This window comes from Cherax quadricarinatus, chromosome 59, assembly GCF_038502225.1.
Source record: "Cherax quadricarinatus isolate ZL_2023a chromosome 59, ASM3850222v1, whole genome shotgun sequence".
Lineage (NCBI taxonomy): Eukaryota > Metazoa > Arthropoda > Malacostraca > Decapoda > Parastacidae > Cherax > Cherax quadricarinatus.
In genome coordinates this window covers 12,732,993-12,746,366 of record NC_091350.1, presented here as the reverse complement: position 1 = coordinate 12,746,366, position 13,374 = coordinate 12,732,993, and the positions used below count along the sequence as shown (strand labels likewise).

General features: G+C 44.1%; 1 protein-coding gene across 5 annotated transcripts in view; it reads left to right on the top strand.

The window, feature by feature from the left end:
• The window catches only part of LOC128698719 (centrosomal protein of 135 kDa), a 385,751-nt gene extending 382,589 nt beyond the window's left edge, over positions 1-3,162 (top strand). For all 5 annotated transcript variants that reach the window (XM_070097740.1, XM_070097743.1, XM_070097744.1 and 2 more), the window contains one exon: positions 498-3,162. In XM_070097740.1, coding sequence (XP_069953841.1) covers positions 498-1,289 — 792 coding nt within the window. In that variant the 3' untranslated portion in view covers positions 1,290-3,162. The remainder of the gene's footprint in view (positions 1-497) is intronic.
• Positions 3,163-13,374: the final 10,212 nt, after the last annotated feature.

Sequence of the window (13,374 nt, the reverse complement as noted above, 5' to 3'; positions counted from 1 at the left end):
GTCAGTACTGGCACCTGAACATACTTCTGGAGTGAAAAAATATTGTTAACCGGGGGTCCACTGTACTGTGTTTCCAGCAAAATTTATGTGCATCTTGGCTGTATGATGGTGATTTATAACCGACCAAAAGACAATCATATTAACTGCAGCTTGCTTGACTCTTCAGTGTAGCCAAATGGCTGTGACATTGACTGATGTTGGTTCAAATAAATCAGGCTTTCATGCACACATGAAAACAAATACTGACATCTTTGCTGTCTGCAAGAGCACGGTGCCTTACTAATATTTCACTACCTACCTGGTAGGTTTAAACTCTTACTTAAATTTACAATACTAGTATGGCTTACACTGCCTAAATCTGCTTGCTAGCTGCAGCCTCCATAGGTTTTGCATCACTCAGAAATAATACTAATGCATCTCTCTGAATAATATGGTGAACTAGCTTTGCTTTAATTTCAGAACTATATGAAAAGTTATAAAAAATTACTTAATTTCAGATCTCAGAGCTTCAAGAGCAACTAGAAGATGAAGTAAACGAGTCCAAAAGATTTCGGACCAGAGCAGCACAACTGGAGAGTGATGTAGAACGGATGCGTCGTGAATTAACTGACGAGAGATTTGAGAGAGAACGAACATCACAGGAGTTACGGCGGGTACAAAAATTCCAAAACATTAGTCGTGCATTAGATACTCTTGATACTGGACCCCAGGCCACCAAAGAGGGTTCAAGACCCCTGGTCAGGGTATCGCCACCTGATCCACACACCAGTCCTGTCTCCTCAAAGTTGCCCAGTAGATCAGAATCTCCACTCCCCTCAGCGTCACAAACAGAGGCCCAGTTAGAGAGGCGTCGTAGTTTTAGTAAAGCGCACGCTACTCATATCCACAGTTCCTCCTCTGACACAGGACTGGAGAGGAGTCAGGCTAGATCCAGCAGTACAGATTCTCACAAGGAACCTTGGAGACTTGCCTTTGGAAGCAGAACTTCACAATTTGCATGGCAAAGTGCCAGCCAAGAATCCATCCACCAGTCACCAGTTACATACAGGCGAGCAGCTGATGAAAGCCCTCCATCTAGAGTAGAGTCCCCTACTAGGATAGGAAGTTCCTCTTTGCCCCAGGAACCTAAAGCTCCAGCCATAGCCACACAGTCTCAGGCTGAGAGAACATCCCCACATTCTCACTCTTCTGAGAGTGCACAGGATGTGGCCAGTGTGCGGCCAAAAGATACAAGTTCCAGGCTAAGTAAGCAAGGAGCCAAAATTGGAGACTCTAATAGTTGGGGCTAAGGTGTTGTGTCTCAGTTCTTGCTAGTTTTGTAGCGATTGTGATATCTCCCATTATGGTATTTTACATATATTAACACTAGTTTTGTAGTGGTTGTCATGTATCATTATGATACTTTTCAGGCATTAGGTCTCACTATTTGCACTAGTATGCTTAATATCAGACATACACTTGTGTATATTGTAGTGTAAAAGCAAGTATGTATGCAGTTATATTAGTTTTGTAGAGGGTTGCAGCTGAGTATAGTAGTTAGTTGCTGTTGAAGGAATAATTTTTCTATTTTTCTAATATGAGATATTTTTCAAAATATAAATCACATTGTTTAATCTAAAGCAAAATGTTTCAATATATCTGTGATGTGTCTTTGACTGTGTTAACCATGTGCCTGTAAATACTAAGTTATGAATGATATTAAAATATTGATTTGTGAATTAGTTCCCTTCATAATATGAAATCCTAACATTATTTGCAACAGCTCTTAGCTTGTAAATTCAGCTTTGTAATACGTATAAAAAAAAACTTTGTTTTAGTTGGAGATACTCTTCCCTTTCTTGGATCAAACCTTTCTGCCATCTGTTCCCAAGGCATTGTACAACCCATATAGGTTTAGCACTTCCCTATGGTTATAATAATGTTTTTATTGCTGTTAATTTGTCTTGCAATAATCAAAATTTATGACTATTAACATTTTTGTTAGTTTAGCTACCTATAACTTTTAGCAGCAGCATATGAAGCAATGTTAAATTCTCATACCTCACTGGGTGTTAAAAAACATCAACATTTTGCAGCACTACTTTATGCTGTTGCATATTTGTGTTTGCTCTGTAATTATATTTGCTGGAAGTTATAGAAGTCAAAAATATTATTTTTATTGTATTTCACTATTGTTCTTGTTGGGGGTACTTAATAGAAAGGTTAACATATACTATATCCTATCTCATCTGTGACTTCTGGATAGAATATAGAACCATGTAAAGTGACTTAACTATCACCTGGACCCAGCCTGAGCAGATCTGTCATTTCACAAGAGCTTTTAACACCAGAGAGAGATGTAAGTAATGGTAAGACCACCCACAAGGCCAGTGTTATCAAGGTGGGTGTCACTTTTGGCTAAACTAAGCAGACAGCAAGAAGACAGCTTCTCTTCCACAAAATGGGCAGCAAGCAATGTCTACACTCTGGCTGTACCCTTGTCAAGAGTATCACTGTTCTATGAGTTTCAGGTTATAAGATTTATTTGGATCTTTAACTTGGAGGGTTAGCCACCCAGGATAACCCAAGAGTGTCAGTGTGTCATCAAGGACTATCTTATTTCCATGGGGGTCCTTCAGTATTGTCCCCCAGGATATGACCCCCAACAGTTGACTAACACCCAGGTACCTACTTTCTGCTCAGTGAACAGGGACAGTAGGTGTAAGGAAATGTGCCTATCATTTCCACCCATGCCAGGGACTGAACCACAGAAACTGTGTGCAAGGCAAGTGCTGTGCCAACCAAGCCATGAAATGCCTTCAGCATTTGACTTGATTATAATAATAATGAAGATCATCACTATCTGTTATCATTCCTAGAGTGATTCATTATTGGAACATGTTTGAACAGTATACAGATGTTACTGAAATGAAGTCAGTTGACTAAATGACACATCTGGCCCACAGCTTGTCCCAGCTTCATGTTCCCTGTGTGTGTTTTACAAGAAAGATAATGCTATGAAGGCTTTGAAATGAGCTGAGGTAGGTAACAGCTCTAAGGCTAAGAATTCTTACTTTTATTTATAGGCTAACTAAACCCTTGAGTAAAAAAAAAGTCATCATGAATTCTGCAGGAGGAAACATTAGCACTTTTGGAATCACTAGATAAAATTTATAATCCCTACTAGTTTAGTGCATCCCAATAATTAAAAAAATTATATAAAATCTACAGCATAAGAATGGAGGAACATTACAGCAGGCCTACTGGGCAATATTTTGCAGGTCCTCAAATCAAACCCTTATCACTCAAATATTTGTCCAACCTATTCTTAATTAATACGAGATTTGGAAGTCAATGCATGCAGTTGCAATATTTAACCTCTTCAGGGTCCAAGGCCAAAATCTGAAGTGGTGCCTTTTCAAGGGGGGCTCCTTGGCGTGGTGAAGAGGCTCTTGGTCTGAGGAATTAGACCTGTCGGTCTACTTCCTCAGACCGAACCTAATTACCCCCCAATCCCCCGTTCCCTATCCCATCCTCCCCTTTTTCCTTTCCTTTTTGGCCTTTTTTTTTTCCACAGGCACGCTAGTTCCTAGGTAGGGGAAAGGGTACCGGGGTCCATCCCATTCCGTTGAGGTTCTTGGCAGTGGCGTAGTTTGCCGTGGAATCTGGATTGCCTGGGGATGTCCTGATCCCTCTCCAGTATCCCGGAGGGTGGCTTTGGGTGTCTCTCGGGCGACGGGTGTAACTCTAGAAGCCACCTTTCGGATTCCGGGGGTGGTGGCCGAAGGAGGTATGCTTTGTGGCGGATTTCCGGCCGCCCTCTCTTTTGTCCACCGAGGTAGCTCGGCAGATGTGAGGTTGCTATCCCGGATTGCCGGTTTACTGGCATGATGGGTAGGGTATGGCACGGGTTCCATGCTGCATCTGCGCTACTTGCGGTGCTGAGGTCCTCTTGGGCGCGGAGGGAGATTTCTGGCCCTTTCATTCCTCCTAGGAACTATCCCTCCCCGGTCCCTCCTTTTTTTTATTCTTTTTTTTTTATTGTTATTTTCTTTTCTTCTTTCTTTTTTTTTTCTTAAAAAACAAAAAGAAAGAAGTAACCTAACCATGGCAGCCCTAGTCCATGAACCTGCTACCCCCGGGCCCCTTCTTGATACCGCACACCGTTCTGACCCCGCCTCGTCTTTGGACCACTCTTCGGACATTCCTCATGCCTCTGTACCTCTTGCCGGTGCTGTTTCCTCACCCGCTTCAGGTACTGAGGCCTCGACTGACTCCTTCGATTTATCTGACCTTCGCTCTCCTCTGACTATGCTTCCGGCCTCTCCCTCTACGGTGCGGCAATTTTCGAATCGCCGGCCCGTTCCACGTCGGACCAACTCTGGTCCCACGCCTAAACGACAATTACCTGCTGATGATACTTCTCCACCTTCTCGTTCTTCTCAGAAAAGATCGACACGTCCTTCACTACCTTTCCACGCTCAGTTTCAGACTGCACAATGGACCAAATTCTTCACTTTACGACCGACTTCCTCTACTGCCTATCTTTCTGACCACAGTATTGGCAAGGCACTCCTACGCCATGTTGGTAAAGATATTTCTTTTCATGCTCTTAAGAGCAGTACGCGCATTGTTACCGTACAGAATGCTACCCAGGCTCATGAGCTTTCTCGTCTTTCCCATATCGATACTGTTCCTGTAACTATTGAAAAGCATCATTCCCTCAATTCTTGTAGTGGTACCGTCATTCTGCCCCATACCATAGTTCAACAAAATTTCCAGACATGTGGCACTGACATTCTTGAACAGCTGGAACTCCAAGATCTCCCAATCCTCAAGGTAGACACTTACGTTCTTCCTGCCCGCGGGCAGAGACAATACCCTAGCAATGTGGCTCGTTTAACTTTTGACAGCCGTGAACTCCCATCCTCAGTTTATGTAGCAGGACATCGGTTACAAGTTCGAAAGGTGATCCCTACACCGCAACAGTGTAGAAATTGCTGGCGATTTGGCCATCCAGCGAAATATTGCAGATCTATCGCCGAATGCCCAGTCTGTGGTGCCAATGACCATTCTAATACGTCTTGCAATCGACCTCCCTCTTGCCTTAATTGTCATGAGGCTCACCCTTCGTACTCTCGCCGTTGTCAAGTCTACTTAAACGAGCGGGAAATCCGTTACCTCAAAGAGGCAGAAGGTCTCCCTTATGCCATGGCAGTTTCTCATCTCTGCCTCCAAGGGAGACTACCTCGTGTTTCTTATTCCCGTGTTTCAAAACGTCCCCCCACTCCTGGTATCCCATCTTCTGCACCTATCTCTGTAGTTACCTCTCTCATAGTCACTCCTGTAGCTAATTCTTTTGCTGTCCTTGACTCTGACGTCCCTACTTCAACGTCTCAGTCTGATCTTGCTTCTTCATATTCTCTCTCACAAGCCTCAGTAGCGACGAGATCTCGTATGACACCTCCCAATCGTCCCTCTACTTCTCAAAAGTCAAAAAAAGGTCCGTTAACACCTCCTACCCATCTTCCACCTCCTCATTTTCCCTTCCCTGTCTCTGTACCTGGTTCTCCCCCTCTCACTGGCTCTGTTACAAGTGTAGAGGTTCACCCTCCTCCTCGTACTGTACCTTCCTCCCCTGTTCCCTCCCAAGTTTCTTCCTCTTCTGCCACCTCCCAGGTTTCTGCCTCTTCTGTCCCCTTCCACGCTTCTCCAGTTCCCTCCACCCTTCCGTCCCCCCCTACCTTGGTACAGTCCATTACAGATCCAGTCTTTACTCATCCTTCCCCTACCATTTCCAATATTGTCTCCCATACGACGTCTTTGAATTCTGAAACACTTGAAGCAATCTCTGAATATATTGCAGAGACCAAACCATCAATGAGACACTGATCCACCCTCCGCTCCTTCTCTCTCCTCTACTCCATCTGCGCAACTCCTTTCTTCACAGCGCACCGTTCCTTCACTGCTTGAATGTTTTCCACTGCCTCCGCATGTGGACTTTTCTAACCCCTCTAGTCCGTAGGAACCCTTACCTGCGGATTTCAGGTATCTTTATCATTGCCAATCATGGCCTATTTACAGTGGAACATACGCGGCCTCAGGGGTAATCGGGGTGAGCTTCAGATGTTACTCTCCTAGTTTTCCCCTGTTGGTGTTTGCTTACAGGAACCAAAATTACACTCTGCTGTTATCTCTCCCATCTCAGGCTATAATTTATTGTATTCTTCAAATCCTTTTCCTGATGGGACCTTTAATGAAAGTGCCCTTCTTCTACGCACTGATATTCCGTACCATCAGCTGTTTGTTTGTACTTCGCTGCATTACACAGCAGCCCGTATCCACTTGCATAGGTGGTATACGCTCTGTTCTTTATATCTCTCTCCTTCTCGGGCATTATCTATTCCGGATATTGCCTTTCTTGTTTCGTCATTACCACCACCGATTCTGTTACTTGGTGATTTTAATGCCCACCATTTCCTCTGGGGGGGGTCTCACTGTGATTCCCGTGGCATTCAGTTAGAGACTTTTTTTGCCACCCACCCCCTCCATGTTTTAAATACAGGTACTCACACCCATTTTGATCCTTGGACTCACACTCTCTCTTGCATCGATCTCTCAGTCTGCTCTTCCTCCGCCACATTAGACTTCACTTGGTCTGTTCTTCCGGACTTACATGACAGCGATCATTTCCCAATCATTCTTACTTCCCCTTCATATTCACCACCTCTTCGCATCCCACGCTGGCAATTTGATCAGGCAAATTGGAACCTTTACTCACACCTAACTGTTTTTAGAGAGGTTCCTTCTTCGTCCTCCATCGATGAGCTTTTACACCTCTTCTCGTCCTCCGTTTTAACCGCAGCTTCTCATTCTATACCCCAAACTTTGGGCAGGCATTCTCAGAAATGCGTGCCTTGGTGGTCTCCTGCTTGTGCTCGTGCAGTACGTTTGAAACGCGCTGCATGAGGCAGGTACCGGTACAATAGAACCACAGAGAGACTTCTTGAATTTAAGCAGAAGCGTGCGATCGCTCGCCATGTCATCCGTGACGCTAAACGCACTTGCTGGCGAGATTATGTCTCCACCATCACCTCTGCTTCCTCTATGAGTGCAGTCTGGAAAAAAGTACGAAAACTGAGTGGTAAATATTCTCCTGACCCGACTCCTGTTTTGCGGGTTGCCGGTGTTGATATAGCGGACCCACTAGATGTTGCCAATGAAATTGGCAATCATCTGGTCCGTATTTCTCAGGGACTCCATCTATGCCCCTCATTTCTTTCCTCAAAGTCTGCCAGAGAGTTAGCACCCTTGGACTTTTCTTCTCTCAGAGAAGAACAGTATAATGTGCCTTTTACACTTCAAGAATTGGAGGCGACACTCTCAGCTTGCCGATCATCGGCAGCTGGGCCCGACGACATTCATATTCGTATGCTACAACATTTACATCAGTCAGCCCTTGCAGTCCTATTACGCCTTTACAATCTTATTTGGTCACAAGGAGTTCTTCCACAGCTGTGGAAATCTGCCATTGTTCTCCCTTTCCGCAAACCAGGCACTACGGGACATGAAACCTCCCACTATCATCCCATTGCTCTTACCAGTGCAGTTTGCAAAGTGATGGAACGCCTAGTAAATAGACGTTTAGTGTGGTATTTAGAGACACACAACAGTCTCTCCACTCGTCAATATGGCTTTCGTAAGGGACGTTCTACCATAGACCCCTTACTACGCTTGGATACGTATGTTCGTAATGCCTTTGCGAATAACAACTCAGTTATTGCCATATTTTTTGACCTTGAGAAGGCATATGACACAACTTGGAGGTATAATATTTTAGCCCAAGCCCACTCCTTAGGCCTTCGAGGCAATCTACCATCCTTCCTTAAGAACTTTTTAACTGACAGGCATTTCCGTGTTCGGGTTAATAATGTGCTCTCCCCGGACTTTATCCAAGCTGAAGGTGTCCCCCAGGGATGTGTTCTGAGCACAACACTTTTTATCCTTGCTATTAATGATTTGGCCTCTAGTCTTCCATCAAATATTTGGTCATCACTCTATGTTGATGACTTCGCTATTGCCTGTGCAGGCGCTGACTGTCACCTTATTACAGTTTCTCTCCAGCATGCAGTCGACCGTGTTTCCAATTGGGCCACCACACGTGGGTTTAAATTTTCCAGCACTAAAACCCACCAAATTACTTTCACTAGACGCTCTGTCATCTTCGATCATCCTTTGTACCTCTATGGCTCCCGTATCCCTGAACGTGATACAGTCAAGTTTCTGGGCCTCCTCTTTGATCGTAGGTTATCCTGGAAACCTCACATTACCTCTCTGAAGGCAACTTGCCACAGCCGGCTGAACCTTCTTAAAACCCTTGCTCATCTTTCATGGGGAGCTGATCGTCAAACCCTCCTTCGCCTACATTCCACCCTTATCTTATCGAAACTTGATTATGGTGACCAGATCTATACAGCGGCATCTCCTGCTACTCTCTCTAGCCTTAACCCCGTTCATCTCCAAGGATTACGTTTATGCCTTGGTGCTTTTCGCTCTTCCCCTGTTGAGAGCCTCTATGCAGAAGCGAACGTTCCATCCTTATCCGATCGCCGTGATGCCCATTGCCTTCGCTACTATGTACGCTCTCATGATCTCTGCAATCCTTCCATTTATAGAATGGTCACTGATATTAGTAGACATTCTTTATTTGTTCGCCGCCCCTGTTTACTCCGTCCCTTCTCTCTTCGCCTTCATTCGCTCGTCTTCTCTTCAATTACCACCTTTCTATGTACATGTAGCATCTCACTTTTCCCTACCCCCCCTGGGAAGTTCCAGCTGTTCGAGTCTGTTCTTTCTCTCTCCCTTGCTCGAAAGCCCAACTGTCTACGGTCGCTTCCCGCTCTCTTTTTCTTGACCACTTTCACTCTCATTCTCATGCCATTGCTGTGTACACAGATGGCTCTAAGTCTTCTGACGGCGTAGGATTCACAGCAGTGTTTCCGGACAGCGTCGTACAAGGGCATTTACTATCTTCGGCTAGTATTTTTACTGCTGAATTGTATGCCATCCTTACAGCACTTATCCGTATTGCATCTATGCCTGTGTCATCATTTGTGGTTGTCTCAGACTCCCTTAGTGCTTTACAGGCTATACAGAAATTTGATACACCTCACCCCTTAGTCCTCCGTATCCAACTTTGGCTACGCCGCATCTTTACCAAGCATAAAGATATTGTTTTTTGTTGGATCCCTGGTCATGTTGACGTACAGGGCAATGAACAGGCAGACACTGCTGCGCGGTCAGCAGTACATGACCTACCAGTTTCATGTAGAGGTATTCCATTTACGGACTATTTTGCTGCAATATCTTCCCAACTTCACACCCGTTGGCAACAACGTTGGTCTACTATGCTCGGCAACAAACTTCAATCTATTAAACCGAGTATAGGTTACTGGCCGTCTTCTTATCACCAGTGTCGAGGTTGGGAGACTACTCTCTCCCGTCTTCGCATTGACCATACTCGTCTTACTCATGGATATCTCATGGAGAGGCACCCTGCTCCTCTCTGTGAGAATTGCCAAGTTCCATTATCAGTCAGCCACATTCTGTTGGACTGCCCACTTTATCAACGAGCACGCAGAATTTACCTCCGTCGTCGTCTTCGCTCTGCTGCTCTCTCTTTACCTTCCCTTCTCGCTGATGGACCCACCTTTCATCCAGACTCTCTCATTGACTTTTTGACAACAACTGACTTACTTCACAAATTCTGATACCTTCAGCCCTTTCTACTTCAATCTCTTGCTACCCTCTACCCCCGTACTATCCCCTGCCCCGCTGTTTTCTGTAACCTACTGATCATCCCTCCTCCCTTCTGCCATCCAATACCCTCGCTTCCTTCCCTACCCTGCAGCGCTGTATAGCCCTTGTGGCTTAGTGCTTCTTTTTGATTATAATAATAATAATCTGAAGTGGTGCTCCAGTGTCCAAGAAATTTTGAAAAAAAAAAAGAAATTATTTTTTCTTACAGAATTAAAGAGCATATTTTTGTGAAGGTAATAAGACAAAAAAAAAAATTCTGATCAGTACTTACCGAGATACAGTGCCAAGAAGTTTGTCGAAAATGATGTGGTGGCGACAACATCGACGAATTCCACATACGCGTATTACATTATTTTGCGGTTTTTGTTGTTTTTTCTTTTCTTTTCCAATTTTTTTCTATTCCTACTAACATTTGGGGCCTGAGAGACCAATACTGTATATAATGTATATATATAAACTCACTGTATTGAACACAATAACCGCACTAAAGTTATTATCATATTATTGTTTACCACTGTTGTTTATTACAATAAACATGCACAAATCTTGTATAATACTAATGTTCTATCATATACAGTGGACCCCCGGTTAACGATTTTAATCCGTGCAAGAGGGCTCATCGTTATGCGAAATAATCGTTATGCGAATTAATTTTCCCCATAAGAAATAATGGAAATAAAATTAATCCGTGCAAGACGCCCAAAAGTATGAAAAAAAATTTTTTTTACCACATGAAATGTTAATTTTAATACACACAAACTGAAAAAGGCATGCACAATTACATGACACTTACTTTTATTGAAGATCTGGTGATGATTGATGGGATGGGAGGAGGGGAGAGCATTATCTTCTTACTGTTTAGAAGGGGAATCCCCTTCCATTAGGACTTGAGGTAGCAAGTCCTTTTCTGGGGTTACTTCCCTTCTTCTTTTAATGCCACTAGGACCAGCTTCAGAGTCACTGGACCTCTGTCGCACAACAAATCTGTCCATAGAGCTCTGTACCTCCCGTTTCTTCAAGACTTTCCTAAAATGGGCCATAACATTGTCATTGAAATAGTCACAAGCACGGCTTGCAACAGCTGTGTCAGGGTGATTTTCATCTATAAAGGTTTGCAGTTCAAACCACTCTGCACACATTTCCTTAATCTTTGAAGTAGGCACAATGGATTCCACAACTGGCATAGGCTTCTCAGGGTTAGCCCCAAACCCTTCAAAATCTTTCTTAATTTCCATACTAATTCTCACCCTTTTTACCACAGGGTTGGCACTAGAAGCTTTCTTGGGGCCCATGGTCACTTATTTTCCAGAAACACCACCGAAAACACTGTAATAATACGAAATATTCCGAGTGTATGCTTGGATGTTACCGCGGAGGCTGGCTGGTAAACAATGGGACGGCCGGCACATGTGAGGGCACATTGGACGCGTCTCGGACGAAAATCGGTATGCGGGTTTTTAATCGGTATGCGGGGCAAAAATTTTGCGATAAAAGTAATCGTTATGCGGAAAAATCGCTATGCGATGCCATCGTTATGCGGGGGTCCACTGTATTTACATACGTATTTACAATCACTGGACATGGTTTTAGAAGTGCTGGAGCTTGTGGAACTCCTTGAAACAAGGCACCATGCACAGAGGCACCTTACATTCCTCACACGTAAACCGAGTGTCTTTGCGTCTTTGTTGCAGTCTTTTTGTTTGTGCACAGACGATGCATCTCTTCTGAGCAAATTTCTTCTGAGTTGAAGGAAGTTGTATTATGAAATGATCACCTTCCCTCCTCAAACGCTTGGGTATATCCTGAGGAATTCGAGGACCGTGTTGTATAGCAGGTGTTGTTACCTGGTACTTCATTATGAGTTGTCTGACAACAGACAAACAAAATTCACCATACGGTGGTCTGTTGCCAGTCTTTATTTGGTACATATTATATGCATTGAGCATTGAAATGTCCATGAGATGGAAGAAAAGTTTCATGTACCACTTGTAACTCTTACGAACACAGTCAACAAAACCAATCTGCATGTCACATTTGTCAACCAAGTGCATGTTTTGTGTATAATCAATCACTGTCACTGGTTTTCGAATACGTTCATTAGTCACTCGATCAACTTTGCCACTGTCTTGCATTTCATTACGGTGAATGGTTGTCAACAATGTGACATCTCGTTTGTCATGCCACCGTAATGCCATGATGTAATTGGCAGTAAACACCTGCACGTCATCACGAGCACCTGCGTTGAGCCTGGGCATATGTTTACGATTAGAACGCACTGTGCCACACACATCTGTCTTGTTCACTCGCATGAAATCACTGAGTAATGGGCTTGTGTACCAGTTATCGGTATATAATGTATGCCCCTTACCAAGATAAGGTGCCATCATGTTTCTCACTACGTCACCTGAGATACCCAATAACATCTTGGTATCTTTCAATGTTTTACTATCCGTGTATACAACAATATCCAACCAGGCCACTGTCACAGTCACAGAGTACAAACAGTTTTATACCAAAGCGTTTCCTCTTGCTCGGTATATACTGCTTGAATGACAGTCTACCTTTGAACAAAATCAAAGACTCGTCAATTACAAGATTCTTGAATGGATAAAAGTATATGCTGAACTTTTGTTTGAGATACATGAAAACATTTCTAATCTTGTATAACCTGTCACTTCTGTCAGGCCTGGTTTTGTCAGAGAAGTGCAACATACGTAAGAGTAAGATAAACCTGTTCACTGGTATGATTTCACTGAAGACCGGGGTAGAAATTAGCCGATCTGTGGACCAGTATGCTTTTATATTATGCTTATAGACGTGAGGCATAAGCATTATTGTTGCAAAAAGCAAATACATTTCTGCAACAGTCGTCTCTTTCCACCTGTGTAGTCTTGACTGTGGTGATAAGATCGTATTTGCCATGGTGTACTCAAAATACTTATTACTTTCCCTGACAATAATTTCCATCAATGGCTGGTCAAAGAATAATTCAAAGAATTCCAGTTCATTGGCCGTGGTTCCAAGGGGACAAGTAGGTAGAATTCCACTTTGAGAATCATCAAAGTGGTGAGGCTTGGGAACAAAATTGGGATTTTGCTGCCAATCCCACATACGGTTTGCTGGTGGATACTGGACATCATAGGCTGGTTGTGCGGGTGGTTGTGGTTGTGGTGGGCTGGTGGCTGGCGCTCCGCTTTGTCCTTGAACTGACGAGTCAGCAGCGTGGGTCCCAGCGTGGCCTGGTGAGTCACGCATGGCGGTGCCACTACCATCACCACTAACACCATCCACTGATGCCTGTGGTCTATCCATGCCAAGTGTAGCCACATCATCCTCACTATCACTACCTAAAACTGGTGTTGGGCCACGGGATGTACTCCGGGATGTACTCCGTCCCCTGGGCACAGCATAGGGTACACTACCCGAGCGCATGCGGCGGCGAACATACCGACGCTTCACTGGTGAATATGATTCCTCACTATCACTACTCGATTGATCGTTGAGCGCAATAAAATCACAGTCCGCGTCACTATCATCATCATTACTGAAGTCAGAGGCCTGGCCACGCGAAAATAT